Here is a 14,806-nt window from a genome sequence, read left to right on the forward strand (position 1 = left end):
CATACATACATAAAATTTATTGAGCTATTTTAAAGAATTAAACACATGGGGCGCCTGGGTGGTTCAGTCAGTTAAGTGTCCAACTCTTGATTTCAGCTCAGGTCGTGATATCAGAGTAAGGGATCGAGCCTTGCATCAGGCTCCCCACTAAGTGGGGAGTCTGCTTGAGATTCTCTCTCTCCCTCTCTCTCTGCCCCTCTCCCTGCTTGTGTGTGCTCTCTCTGTTAAAATAAATAACTCTTTTTTAAAAAGAATTAAACACAGAAATCTTAAGAAAAAAGCCAGAAAACAAATCAGAATTTCCTAAATCGCGCTTGGCTTACTAAAAATGTTGACTGAAAGAACCTTCTTGGACTTGTTTGACAGTTTCAAGACACATCTTGTAAATTGCTGCAAGAAGATAAAATATGTTTTAAGAGACCCCTTCATATCGGAAATCAGGCTGTTAAATGCTTCAGAGTTGATAAGAGTGTTAAAGAAGCAGATTAAGTTCTAAGTGATTAAGCAACCTACAGGGTTGATTTAGAAATGTGTAACTCTTCACCTGCTGGATATTAATCATATTTCTCCTAACAGAATTGACATTCAAACCTACAGGATCACATCCAAATGAAAATCTTCATACTGGAGAAAGACTTACTACATTTTTCTAAAAGTAGGGTTAGAGTTTTATTCTAAGATGGTTTAAAAATAGTCTCAGACCCCTACAACATTAACCAAGAAATCTAGAAAATTAGGTTAAAGGTACACAATGCTTCCCAAGAAGGAAACATAACAGAATTCCTGATGTAGCTTTATGTGTCTATGTGTATGTATTTTAAAAAGATACAATGTTCAATAGCCTTCAGTACTTCTAACAGCTTTGTTTTATACAACATGAACTCTCCTGACTTCATTCCTCCATGGATCACCACAAATTTTTACAGGAGTCCCAAGAGAACCAGTTTCTTTCAAACAATTATCTTCTTTCCCCAATCCTTCCAAATTTATTGTCCAGTGGCCTTACCTGCCTTACATTTCCATCCTTCTTTCCTCTCCCCTTCCCACACTGATTTAGGTAGGATGTTAATGAGAGCTTATATCAGAAGGAAGAGAGAGGTTACACACCTGAAAAGATCACCTAAAAATATATGCAAAACAAAAATCAAGAATGAGGGCACACAGAATTCAAAATGCAGGAAGAACATATAAAATGAGTTTAGTAAAATGGGTAAGATGAAGGAGACTCCCTAAGAGAGGTGAGTTTGGGTCAGATATTTCAAAGGAGATGGTTTAGTAGCAGAGAAGGGGAAGAAGAAAAGCATTTCTCCTTAGAGCCCATCAAAGCATGCGGATGGTGGACAGTGAGGCATAGCTTTAGGGAACAAAGTTACAGACCTTCAGGGACTTCCTCTCAGGATCCTACATAAGCTCCCTAACTTTAGTGGGAAGTGCTCTCTCTCTAAAAGGCAACTCTGAGGCTGACCACAGGAGAATCTTACAACACAGAGTAGGGATAAACAAAATATAGGCCATGGGTCAAATGTGGCCTGCTCCTTGTTTTTGTAAGTAAAGTTTTACTGAACCACAGCTGGGGCGCCCGGGTGGCTCAGTCGGTTAAGCGTCTGCCTTCAGCTCAGGTCATGATATCAGGGTCCTGGGATCAAGCCCCACGTCGGGCTCTCTGCACAACAGGGAGTCTGCTTCTCTCTCTGCCTGCCCCTCAGCCGGCTCTCTCTCTCTCTCTGTCAAATAAATAAATAAAATCTTTAAAAAAAAAAACAAACATAGCCATGCTTATTCATTTACAAATTGTTTATGGCTACTTCTGCACTGTAACAGCAGAGTTGAATAGTTGTGACATAGACCAGATGACCTTCAAAGCCTGAAAATATTGATTACCAAGCTGTTTACAAAAAAATTGGTCAATCCCCGCCCTAGACCGCCTAGCAGCTTTTCATGTTTCTTGGTTCCTGTAACCTTGATGAAGGGAAACCATGGCTATCGGTTACCAAAAAGTTAAAGTTTAGTATTATCACGGGAAGTCCACTGATATTTACCAAACACCTACTATGCATCCCATAATATCATCCCCCCAAAAGATGCTCTTTTTCCCTTTCCCACTGTGTTCCAACCCCTCAGTACTCACCTGTATCTCTTGTAGTCTTCCTCATCCTTTTCTAAGCTGACCAGCTCGTTGGGACAGGCCACATTACCCAGCAGGCTGAGGTACTCCAACGCTGGTGTCACTTCTGCCAGGTGATCAAGAAGACACTCCAAGTCAGTGATGTGACAAAGGTTAAGGACTTGGGTCCAGGGAGACAAAAGGCCTTGTAAGGAACGTAGACTATAACTGGCAGGCACAGCACAACACCTGACAAGTCCAGTCTGCTCCCAGGAGGTGACATGCGGGAGGGTTGAAATCCACTTAGCTGTGAGGTATCTGGCATGGCTAGTTTTTCACTCCTGCTGGGGACACAGCCCAACTCTTCTCTGGGCAGGTAAGACTGAATCCAAATCACTTGAGAGAGAATGAACTTAAGTGTTTGTCACACTTTTTTTTTCCTATATGGTTCTTTCCATGGGGTATTTGTAAATCCATAAAACTGGTTTGGTTTTTTTTTTTTTTTTTAGTTATGAAAGTAAGAAATTATTTACAATGCCCTCATTAAAAAATAGATTCCCCTCTTCTCCTTTAGGAGGCAATTTATCATTAAAACATACAGGAATGGCATGGATGCAAGCAGGGATTGGCATCCTGTTATGATCTAAGGACCTGGGGTGGAGCTAAGCATTGCTCAGCAGCCTCACTGGTGACAATAAAGTACTGAATTAGGGGGAAAGGAAAACAAAGCTAGGAGAAGACAAATGGAGTAAGTTATTTAGTCAAGCCAGGCAGGTCAAAATATATTTGAGGATGAGAATCTGTTGTGAAACTAATATTCTATGAAGGAGAGAATGAAAGAGAAAATTCCAAGGAAGGGCATGGTGGGGAGATTATGCCATGATTCATTCCCTCAGTGGGATCCACTGGTCGATCAAGGCAAACATTGAGACCCCCCCCCCACAAACCAAATAAGTCAAGAATCATAGATTCAGTTACAGGTATTGATAAGGACTTAATGACAACTTAGCTGTCACATCAATACATATGGACTCCTGGCTTGAGCTACATGCAGAAGAACTAAGCCCTAGGCAAGGTTATGACTAGACAGATCATCAGCGGAGGCCATGACTACCAGAAACTTATGGAAGAGAGGTGTCAGCCAATATCAGCAGATGGAATGGGGTCTTTGCCAGGGAGTAACAGCAGAGCAAAAAGGGCCTAAGCATATAAGAGTGAATGCTGCATATAAGAGTCAAACACTCGGAATACAGTGTCTAGGAGTGAGGTCTACTTGGCTTAGGAGAGGAAGGTAAAACCAAAGAAAAGGTATGCCCTTACTCTATCAGGATGTTATCTAACCATGGTATGTTACCCCCATTTCCTTACATTTCATTTTAACTTGTCAGTTGAACACCAAATCCAAACAATGTCAGAATCCATTCCCTACTGTATGTGCTTAGGGGTCACCAAAAAGTAGCTCATTCTATCACAGACAACCGTAAGAAAGAGACTTTCCCCTGGGACTGAGCTTTCCACAAATTCCTTCCCACTGACCCAGTTTAACAGCTTGGGGTCTCAAAGAATAAGGCATTCTTCTCTTCCACACGACGACCCTTCAGATAGATGAAACTCACACGTCTTCCTTAAATCTTATATTCTCCAAACTAAGTTCTGTTGAGCCTTCTTTATAAACAGGCTCTGACAACATCCTATGCGAGAACAAGCGCTATCCTGTGGGTGTGAGACAGAGACAAGGAGAGGGACAGCGTCAGCAAGAGAGGGAAACAGCAGTGCAAGGGGGTCAGAGCTGCTCATCCACCAAGGGCTTCAATTTGCCAACACCTTTCCCATTTCCTAAACAAGGCCGGACAACGGACATGGAAGTTATCAGTCCTTCAGATCTTGAACAAATAACATCCAGGAATAACCCCAGTGGACCCCTGGAGTGAGGGGGATAGAAACAGGAGCACATGGAGAAGACAAGAGAGAAGGTGCTACCAGGCTGGGAAGGTGGGAAGGACACATGGGTGAGAGGCCAGGAGTCAAAACAATAAAGCATTTCATCACCAAAAGCAAAACATACTTAGTACTGTTTAAAATAACAGTTCAATCATCAAACTCTTTAAGAAAATCATTTAAATAAAACCAATTAAAATGAAAATGAACAATTTCAGGGAAAACTTGGCTTTTCCAGCAGGTTCTAACTCTGTATGCTTCTCAGTCATTGCTACGTTAGAAAAAGGGTGGCTGTTAGCGTTGCCCTTAGACTTTGGCAAAGGCACCTCATGGGGCCCTATGCTTTGGAGTGACTTCCTCAAAATGTCTTAAGTCTCTGTCTGGTATCCAGGACTCACCAGGGACCAAAGTGTCATTCAACTGGGGAACCCCATGCCTGGACTTGGACCTGCATCAGGCCTCAGTCTCAGTCCTGATTTCTCCCCTTCAGGGATTGCTCCAACCCTCCACTCCTCACAGGGGATCCATCAGATGTGCCAAGGAGCAGCAGGACTCATGCCTATCAGGCTGTCCAGGCCCTAGTGCCCGGGGGGCAGCCAGACAAGCTGATCACTCCCACTGGCTGGCGCAGTGTTTCTTCCAAGGGACTGTGAGACAGTGGGCTGCCAAAATGGTGCTGACGTATTGACCTGGGGTGATTCAAATTATTTATGTAGACAATGGCCCTAGAGAACCTAGGGGAAGCCCTTTCTACTGTGGATGAAGAAGTCCAACCAAAACCTACTGCTCTTGTAGGGACAAACTCCTTAAACTTTGGTTATTTTTCATCTACTATATGAAGGTGGGAATGTGAAGGAATGGAACTCAAAACTCGCAAGATTTTTAAGTTGAGGAAATATGGGGCAACTGAGCTGAACTGAAATCCCAGTTATTTCTCAACATTAAATGAGCAGTGATGGGCAACGTCCCATGCCACTGTCCAGGGAAGCAGGCTTCATATGTAAACTTATCAGGGAGCTAATAAAGCTCATGTGTGAGGGCTCCTTGCTTACACAGGGCCCTTGCAGGGATAATACAGTCACAGGGTCATATGTTTTTGTAAAATTTGCAAAAGTAGGTTAAACTGCCGTCAGTTAAGATCACTGTCTCTCTCCACTAAAGTGTGTGTGTGTGTATAGTGTATAATTTATATAATTACATAATAAAGTTATAAAAGAATTGGCAGAAAAACAGGAAAAATATTTTTATATAAGCATGTCCAGTATAAAAAAATTGTTACTTTTCCAAATATTTTTATATTTGTGTTGTCAACTCCAAATAAATTCCAAATAAACATTCATCTTCAAGCCTAATTTTGCATTCATAATAAAGTAGTCTTTGCCTTTAAGAGGGTATCCCCAAATTATGTAAGTTTCATACCCAACAAAATCTGGATCTGCCCCTGAGCTGGAGGTTGTGGAAATGTGGACTCATCCAAATGTCTTGGTGATGGAAAATTCCTGGGCAAAAGGTCTATAGTCCTCAAGAAGCTTCAGCCATCATGTGTCAATGAACTCAAGGAAAGGAGCCTGCCTCTTTTAGGGTATTTTGAGTGGCAGAAGCTACCCTCCTTCTTCAGGTCTTTCAAGTACCTGCTAAAGATCACCTGGACTAAGGTAAGTGGTCTCGCCCAAATCCACACTAGTCAGAAATCACTAGCCCCTACTCCGTGGATGCTCTGGACCAGAACTTCATCACTACGTTGATACCACCACCAGAGGATAAAAGACAGGAAGGAGTTTTAATTGGTTTCTTGGTCTCCCGGGTCAGCAAGGACAAACACAGCCCTGCCTTGCCTGGTTGGGAGCTCTAAGATAGAATTTGTCGCATTCTTGCATAGAAAATGAAACAGAGGCAATCAGCAGCAGGAACTTGATGTCCCTGACTCACAAAGACCAGGGCAGTAGAGATACTTTCAGGGATGCTCCTAAAGGTGACATTTTCCCCTCCATTTCTAAAATGCGAAGCTATCTGGCACAGTTTCAACTTTCTTCAGCTGGATTCTAGCATAAACCTGGCTTCCCTCATCAAGTCTTCTCTAGAGTACTTAACATTTATATTTTTTCTCAGTGTTGTCTCCAGAAAGTTGCCATTGCCGAGTCCAGATGTCATAGGTTCACTTGCCAAGGGAGAGGGCCTTTTTGCAGAGGGCCCAAGATCAAAGCAACATCTTGCCTTGAAAGTCTGGAGCAGGAAGGAGGAGGGGAGTCTTCTGGTGTCATGTCCAGTGGCACAGGTCTGAAGCTGTTTCCCAGGTGAAAATGGGCATGAACCCTCCCTCTGTGCTCAGGTCCAGGTCAAATGGCAGCACCCATACCACCTGGGAGGGTTCCAACCAGTGCTTATCCTAATATAGGATTTCTGAATACTAACTACACATTCTGCACAATATATTCTCATTTTGATTCACAGACACATCAGAAATATCGCATCCAAACAATAATTTAGGAAATGGGGGTCAAAAGTCACTTAGTCAGTAAACGGAAGAGTCTAGATTCAATCTGAGGTTCTAAAGAAATTGCATTTCTAGGAGACAAGTGACTCATGATTTCCTAACACAAAAAGGAATTTAAAATACTGAAATATGAGGAGTCCTATATGCTTTTGTGGGAGACCATAGGTACTATCACCCAGCTGTGTTCTATACTCAGTTACTTCCAATTTGGGCTTATTCATTTAAAGCAATGAGACTTCTGCTTGCAGTAAAATGTACCAAGAAGTTGTAAAGGCTTTGGGTATTAACAAAGTTATGTCCCATATATACATTATGCCATTTAAATCTGTCAACAATACTCTTAAGTGTCTATCACTCATTTTACAGATAAAGAAACTGAGGACTCAGACAAGGCACAGAGAATTGCCTGAGTAAAACATTAAATTGCTGTGGGAAATCTCGTGTGGCCTTAAGCTCAGCTCACTGGTCTCCTCACCACAGCCCAGCTGCACAACACGTCACACTATCCATTCTTCCTGTTGGTATGACAACACATACTGTCTCTTCATATATGTGCTGAAGCAAACAGGTAGACAGGAGAGAATGAAGGAATTAAGTGTGATGTAAAATGAAGTCAGCTTCTCACCTTTCCCCCATCCACCCAGAAAGGGAGAATGGGGGAGAATCATTTGATTGTGCAAAGTATCTATATTTTCCTGACATCTCAGGTATTCTGTTATTTGGGGTTGGGTATTCAGACATGATATAGCTGAGACCATTACCAAGTACCCAACCCTACTGGAGAAGAGCCAAGGATAGTGTGTGTATGCACGTGGGTGTTTATGTATGAGAGAGAGAGAGAATATGAGCGTTGGAAGAGATAAGGTCAACTCCGTGGCCAGTGACTACCAGGCCAGTCTAAATGAACCAAAGGAAGAAGAGTAAGATAAGCTACAAACCCAGAGATGAAGAAGTAACATGGGAAGTCCAGGCTTTAACGTACCCGAGGACAAGACACCAGCACTGAGAGCTGAACAGAAGTGGAACAAAGGGCCAGCAGAACAAAGATGGGAGGTCAAGTAGGAGGTATGCAGCCTGGAAGTGTGGCATGGGTAGGCTGAGAAGAAATTTGCCAAATGCTGGGTTTGGGCTCTGAAATCCCTTTCATGAGCTCCGCCAGCAGCTGGGAGCAGGCCTGGCATGGGAGGGGCAGGGTGTGGGGCATGCACAGGCAGATGACTCCCCTCCTGCATCTTGGTTCCTTTTCTCATGCACTGAAACCCTTGGGTTTCAGGGTCTGGGGTTTAGAATTAACATGCCTGGGTTCTAGACTGAGCCCTCAGTGACTTCAAAAAGTTCATACTCTCCCAGTTTTTTCATAAAGAATCAGAGTACTGGGGCACCTGGGTGGCTCAGTCGTTAAGTGTCTGCCTTCAGCTCGGGTCATGATCCTGGGGTCCTGGGATTGAGCCCCGGGTCGGGCTCCCTGCTCCGCGGGAAGCCTGCTTCTCCCTCTCCCGCTCCCCCTGCTTGTGTTCCCTCTCTCGCTGTGTCTCTGTCAAATAAATAAAATCTTAAAAAAAAAAAAAAAGAATCAGAGTGTTCACCAGTGGTACTCAACTCACAGAATGATAGGAAGATAACATTAAATTATAGAAGTCAAAGAAGCATTCTAAGTCTATACTCTGGCCTCGGTTATAATGTGGCCCAAGTAAAATCAAGTAAGCTTACATAATTCTCTAGGATAATAAGAATGACCATTAGATAGAAATTAGAATAACCCTCACAACCACCGATGGGGTGGATACCATTATTGTCCCAATTTTGCAGAGGAAAGCAAAGCGTTGAGATGCTAAGTAACTAGCCCACAGACACGCAGCCAGGGGCAGAGCCAGGATACAAGCCCAGGAAGCCTGGCTTCAGAGCCTGCTGTCAACCACTATATGACACGACCTCTTTCCAAAGGATAAAAGCAGCCCATAATCCATGTTCACAGGGCCCAGTAACAGAGCATTGGATGAATATGCCTAATTGAGAGTAAAACCAAAAGGGAAAACTCTACATATGCAAAAACAAAAAACAAAAAACAAAAACACCAAAAATTAAAACCAAACCAAACTTTACAAAAGGACTTCAGGTAGAACCCCATTTAATAGGAAGCTTTCTGATATATTTAAAATAAGATTCAATTTCTAAGAAAGTCCTAATACTTACCTTTGTAGAAGGTCAACAGTTACTTGATTCTAGGTCTCTCTTTATTACAAATAGGAAATGAATTCTTAAGGAGACATCAAGGTCCATGTGTAGGATTGTTATAGGAACGAGGCATGCCTCTTTGTATACACACCTGTATAGTCCCCTATCATACTGGCTCTACATTTGGTATGTGACTGGCTTTGGCCCTAGGGCAGCAACACCCAAGATGCAAATAGGGCTTGAAAAGTATTTGTACATTTGGGCTTTGCTCTTGGAACCCCTGCCCTATGTGGAGAGTCCTGTGCTATCCTACTGGAGGCATGTTGTTCAGCCAACAACCAGGACCACCTTCCAGACATATGAGTGAGGCCATCTCAGACCATCCAATCCCAGCCAGGCCTCCAGATAACCGTGGCTGTCTAAGGACCCAAAGCAAGATCCACAGAAGAACCATCCAGTTGAGCCCTGCCCAAATAGCTGACATTCAGAATTGTTAACAAATAACACAGTTGTTGTTTTAAGCCACTAACTTTTGAAGTAGGTTATTATGCAGCAAGGCTGATAAAGCCCAAATCCAGGGCATTTCATGGAGTAGCAATAGCAGTTTGGAACAGAGTAACTGTTGAAAGAGTCTGCAGTACTTTCACAAGACAATAGGAGAGTCAGTGGGCTGAAACTGTGGAGTCTGAAATATTAGGTTAAGAGAATGCCATATGGTGTTACTCCTGCTTTTACCTGGCTTTCATTCTCTGACTTCTGGGTTAAGTACGTGGGGAAAATAAGCCAATCCTCATGATCACACCAGAAGACCAGAGGAGAGAGAAATCATGCTGCATCCTGAAAGAGCCAATTAGTATCTTATTTTATCTACGGGTAATAAAGTACTTTCCAACAGCACAGTAATATACCTGACCAGTTTTACAGCTACACATTGCAGTCTGCTTCAGTTCCTCCCCTACCACTATCATTTCTCCCTCAGCATTACCACTACAGATTGGAGAGGCTGAGGAAGCAAAGGGAAAAGGCTTCAACCAAAGACAAAGAAAATCCCTCAGCTCTGGAGAGCCAAGAATCCTGCTAATCTCTAGTGATAGCAACACTGAGAATACAACCATCCTCCAGCCCAATTTATTCCTTTAAAAATGAGAAACATATATACAATGGAATATTACTCAGCCATCAAAAAGAATGAAATCTTGCCATTTGCAACAACGTGGAGGGAGCTAGAGACTACTATGCTAAGCGAAGTCAGTCAAAGACAGACAAATAGCATATGATCTCACTCATATGTGGAACTTAAGAAACAAAACAAATGGGGGGGGGCGCCTGAGAGGCTCAGTCATTAAGCGTCTGCCTTCGGCTCAGGTCATGATCCCAGGGTCCTGGGATCGAGCCCCACATCAGGCTCCCTGCTCAGCGGGGAGCCTGCTTCTCCCTCTCCCACTCCCCCTGCTCGTGTTCCCTCTCTCGCTATGTCTCTCTCTGTCAAATAAATAAATAAAATCTTAAAAAAAAAAAAACAACAAATGAACATGGAGGGAAAAAAAAGAGAGGCAAACCAAGAAACAGACCCTTAACTATAGAGAACAAATGGAGGGTTACCAGAGGGGAGGTGGGCAGGGGGGGGATGGGTGAAACAGGTGATGGGGGTTAAGGAGTGCACTTGTGATGAGCACCGAGTGTTGTGATGAATCACTAAATTCTACACCTGAAAGTAATATTGCACTGTATGTTAACTAGCTGGAATTTAAATAAAAACTTAAAGGACAAAAATGAGACCCTTCCTACACAGTAAAGGAAACCATTTAAAAAATGAAAAGGCAACCTACTGAATGGGAGGAAATGACTGCAAATCATATAATTGAAAAGGAATTTCTAAAATATATGAAAAACTGGGGCACCTGGGTGGCTCAGTCAGTTAAGTCAGTTGATTTCTGATTTTGGCTCAGGTCATGATCTCAGGGTTGTGAGATCAAGCCCTGCATCGGGCTCCACACCCAGTGGGGAATCGGCTTGAGGATTCTCCCTCACCCTCTCCCTCCGCCCCCCCCTCTGCTATTGCTCTCTTTCTCTCTCTCTCAAAAAATAATAATAAAAATAAAATAAAGGAAAAGCTCACATAATTCAATAGCAAAAAACAATCTGATTTAAAAATAGGCAAAAGATCCGAATAGACATTTTTCCAAAGAGGATATACAGGTAGCTGACAGACACATGAAAAGATGCTCAACATCTTTTGTGTATATAAATATATATATATGTGTGTGTGTGTATATATATATATACATACACAATTATATACAATTTATTGTATATAATTAGCCATGTATATATGTATATAATTTCTATAATTGCATATATATGTATATAATTTAGTCATAATAAAGAATAAAATCTTGTCATTTGCCACAACATGGATGAACCTTGAGGGCATTATGCTAAGTGACATAAGTCAGAGAAAAACAAATACCAAATACCATATGATCTCTCTTTTATGTGGAATCTTAAAAAAAAAAAATCCAGAATGGATTCCTGTGCATTTTCAGCATATTCAGTGCCTGTTATGAAAACGAGCCCTCTAAAATGGGAGACAATAATGCTTAGGAAATTCACATGAAGCATGAATCTTACTTATTAGTCTAACCTAATGAGACTAATCAGGTATCCTGTCAATTATCAATATTTACATCAATATTTACTCAATGTCTCCTCAAATGTCAGCAGTAACAGAGGAAAGTAATACTATAAGCTACCTATTTTGGACACTTAGGTATCCAACAAATACTTTTCATTGATTGATTATTATACAAATCACAGGTTGATTAAAAAAAATCACCCACGAGTTCATCTGCAAACTAGGATTATGTGAAATGATGTTCTTTCACAGTTGGCGTGCTCCTCTTTAATTGTTTTTCTCAGGCTTGTGCTGAAATGAGCTTACATTTCTTAGTATGCGCCAGTTAATGCGACAGAGATCTGGCCAGGAAGTTGCTGAGGGAGAAGAGGAATTGAGTTTGGGATTAGCATTTGTCCAGCATTTGCCAGACAAAGTCCTTGTTGGTTGGTGTCTGGGCTATTTGGGAAGTCCTTCTCATGGCACCGTTTCTTATATTGTCAACTTGACAACATCCCAGGGCAGAGGCAGCTGGTTTTCAGCCATGCAGAAACCGTGTTGCTCACATTATCATGGCACTTTGAGTCCAACGTTCAAATAAGGCTTTCATACATTCCTTTTTTCTTTTTCACCAGTTCTCCTAATAGGCAAGTGAAAGCCATGATGTCACACATACATACAAAATGAGAAACAGAGGCTTTCAGAGGCTGACCTGTCCACAGCCACATAGCTAAACATGATTAAGCTGACTCCTGAACCCAGTCCAAAGGCTAACACTTTACAACAGTGTGGGACACAGGATATAAGTCCTGGGGCCCAAAGAAGGAAACTTATCATCCAGTTCTATTCTAATAATCCTTCTGTTCTTGATTGATTTGAGAATATCATCCAATTAATCACCTAAGACAGTCAAGGGAGCCATAAGACACACTGACTGTAATAATATTTAGAATAAGGACTAGGAACCTTGGTTGACCAAAGGATAGGAGAGGAAAAAAAAAATCCATCAGTACTGCATTATGAAAAAGACTGATATTTACTTGTAGGCCCTCTTCTTCTACTTCTATTAAAGTGCCAATTTATAATGGCCACGGTAGCATATTTTACCTCATAAGGAAAATACTGTCTTATGACTTGAAATATAAGCAGAGGCTAATAAATGATCTGGCCTAGCATTCTTAAAGCAGACATATGCATGCATGATAAATGTAACATATATATATATATGTTTTATTTCACTCTCTAGGGAAAATGCCCTGATCTCTTTTTCACTTCTAACTTACTATGTGAACATGAACAAGTGATTAAACTACTCTATGTCTGAAATGTTTCACTAATAAAACAAGGTGATTGTACTTCAAGTCTGAGGCAACACAGGAGAATGGAAAGAATTTTGGATGCAGCCACATTGAGACTAAATCCGGGACCTAGCATTCTGCTCAATGTCTGGCTGTGGGTCTATACTTCACCTCTTTCCTCATTCAGGTAAGTGGACACCTTTCTGCCAGGTTTTGGTAAAAATAAAAAAATAATATGCTTAACATTTATTACCCAGCACCATGCCTGACCACAGGAGTGCTCAATAAAGAACAGCAGATGATAATCATTCATTCATTCACTCATTCATTCATTCATTCGTCACACATTCACTAAACCTCGGCTCCATACCAGGCATTATTCTAGGTGTGAAGGATACAGGAGTTTACAAAACGGACAACACTCCCTGCCTCTCAGCTCACACTGTGGCAGCAGGGAGACCCAAAACTGTACAGAGGAGCTAGGTGCCTAATGCTGCAGAAAGCTTCCAATTCCATTCTCAGCCTCTCTATAGAATCCAGAACAGTTCATCCCCCTGAGCCTCATCCCAGGCTGGCCAGGTCCTCACCGACTTAAGGAGAAGGCACGTAACAGAAATTCAGCTGTTAGACCTCTCTCATCACCGCAGTACGGTAAACACCACGGAGGGCAGAGCTACGCCTGGGCTTCCCACATATCTCACATCTTTGCCCCTTCCCCCTCTCCTTTGCCAGATCTGTTCCCTGAGCCTGTACCAGAGCTTTCCAGAAGCCTCCGTGAAGGCCAAGTTCGCTTAGAGGCACCACTCCGTACTCTCCACCAGAGGTCGCCCTCCCACACAAGCCCAAGCCAACAGAACCCGGCTCTGCCTTCTCGGCAGCAGTGACATTATTTTCTTTCTCTATTTTTATCTATTAAAAAGATTTCTTCACAGCCATAACTTAGATCTCTACACTAAAATGGAGCAACAGGAAGATATAATGGTGCATTTCATTTATGAATGACCTATAATAAATTACTCTGAAGTGTCCCGAGTGCCAGAAGACAGAACGCTTTGTCTGCCCATGGACTGCATTTCACATACTTTAATTTAGCTGACACATAAAACTCATTTGACATTTCGCAGGTATTTGTGTGGGGCGGGGGCGGGGGGGGGGTGTGCCGCCAGGGACCACTGCGGGGCAGGGTGGGGAGTGGAGGCAGCGGGCAGAGCCAAGGATATCTGGTTCTTGTTGAGGGTTAAGGTATGAAGCCTGGGTAACCCTGGCAACATGAGGTCGTTCCTGAGCAGATTGTTGTCCAAGATGAGTTCCTCCAGGCTCCTGAACGCGCTCAGTCCTTCCAGTGACCTGCAATGACAAAGGCAACAGGAAAAATGATCCTGCACTAAATCAGGGAGGCCATTATGAGCTGAAATAAATATTTTAACCTTCCCTTTCAGGACTGGGAATAGTTTGGGCTTGGTGCCTGTCAGCAAAGTGAATGACAAGAATTAGTAGCAGGAGCTGGGGTGGGGGTGGAGGGGGAGAAGGGGCCGCTCGCACTCACCGCATCCTTCACGCATTGCCAACATGAAGGATGAGGGTCACTTAGTGAGTAGCCAGGATCCAAAACAAAGGGCTTCAGATACGGCCTGCAGGATAAATTTGTCAATGTCTTGTGCCTTCAGGCACCCAGCCTTGGCTGACCCTAACCTCCATTCCCAAGATAAATAACTCTGTCACAGTTCACCTTCATTCCCTGGACACAAATTTAAGTTGTCATCCATCATTCCTGCCCAGAAATATCATACCCCTCTTACAATAATAAATATAACTTCAAGTATCATTTCTTAGCGGTTCTCCTCTGCACAGTCCAGGCAAAGGCAAGGAAGGCTTCCTTTCTCTCCTTTTGCTGCCTTTTACTCCCCCCCCCCCCGCCTCTTTTCTTTACTAATCACTTAATTTGCTTCTGCCCAGTGTCCCTGTGGCTGCCCCCAGAAGGCAAGGCATCTGCAGAAGAACATGATCACTCCAGTCGGAGAGCGCTCTTTTTCTTTCATGATTTTTCTTTTTTTGTTTTCGTTGAGGTGGGGGCGGGGGGGCAGTGATTTAAGGAAGGAGTTGGGGGAATTTCTGTTTCAATACTCCTGACTTGAAGTTACGGTTTTAATTTATGGAAAGTGGATTTCTCACTTTATTTTTGA

The 14,806-nt window shown here is 42.7% G+C and overlaps 1 protein-coding gene across 1 annotated transcript in view; it reads right to left on the reverse strand.

The window, feature by feature from the left end:
- Positions 1 to 14,806, reverse strand: part of LRMDA (leucine rich melanocyte differentiation associated) — a 1,122,731-nt gene that overhangs the window by 506,268 nt on the left and 601,657 nt on the right. The window contains exons 4-5 of the mRNA XM_088019786.1: positions 13,842 to 13,970; positions 2,129 to 2,266 (exon numbers count right to left, since the gene is read on the reverse strand). Of these exons, the coding sequence (XP_087875912.1) occupies positions 2,129 to 2,266; positions 13,842 to 13,970 (267 nt within the window). The remainder of the gene's footprint in view (positions 1 to 2,128; positions 2,267 to 13,841; positions 13,971 to 14,806) is intronic.

The sequence above is a fragment of the Eumetopias jubatus genome, unplaced genomic scaffold (genome assembly GCF_037043125.1).
Source record: "Eumetopias jubatus isolate StellerSeaLion01/CBP00866 unplaced genomic scaffold, mEumJub1_p1.0 scaffold_17, whole genome shotgun sequence".
NCBI lineage: Eukaryota > Metazoa > Chordata > Mammalia > Carnivora > Otariidae > Eumetopias > Eumetopias jubatus.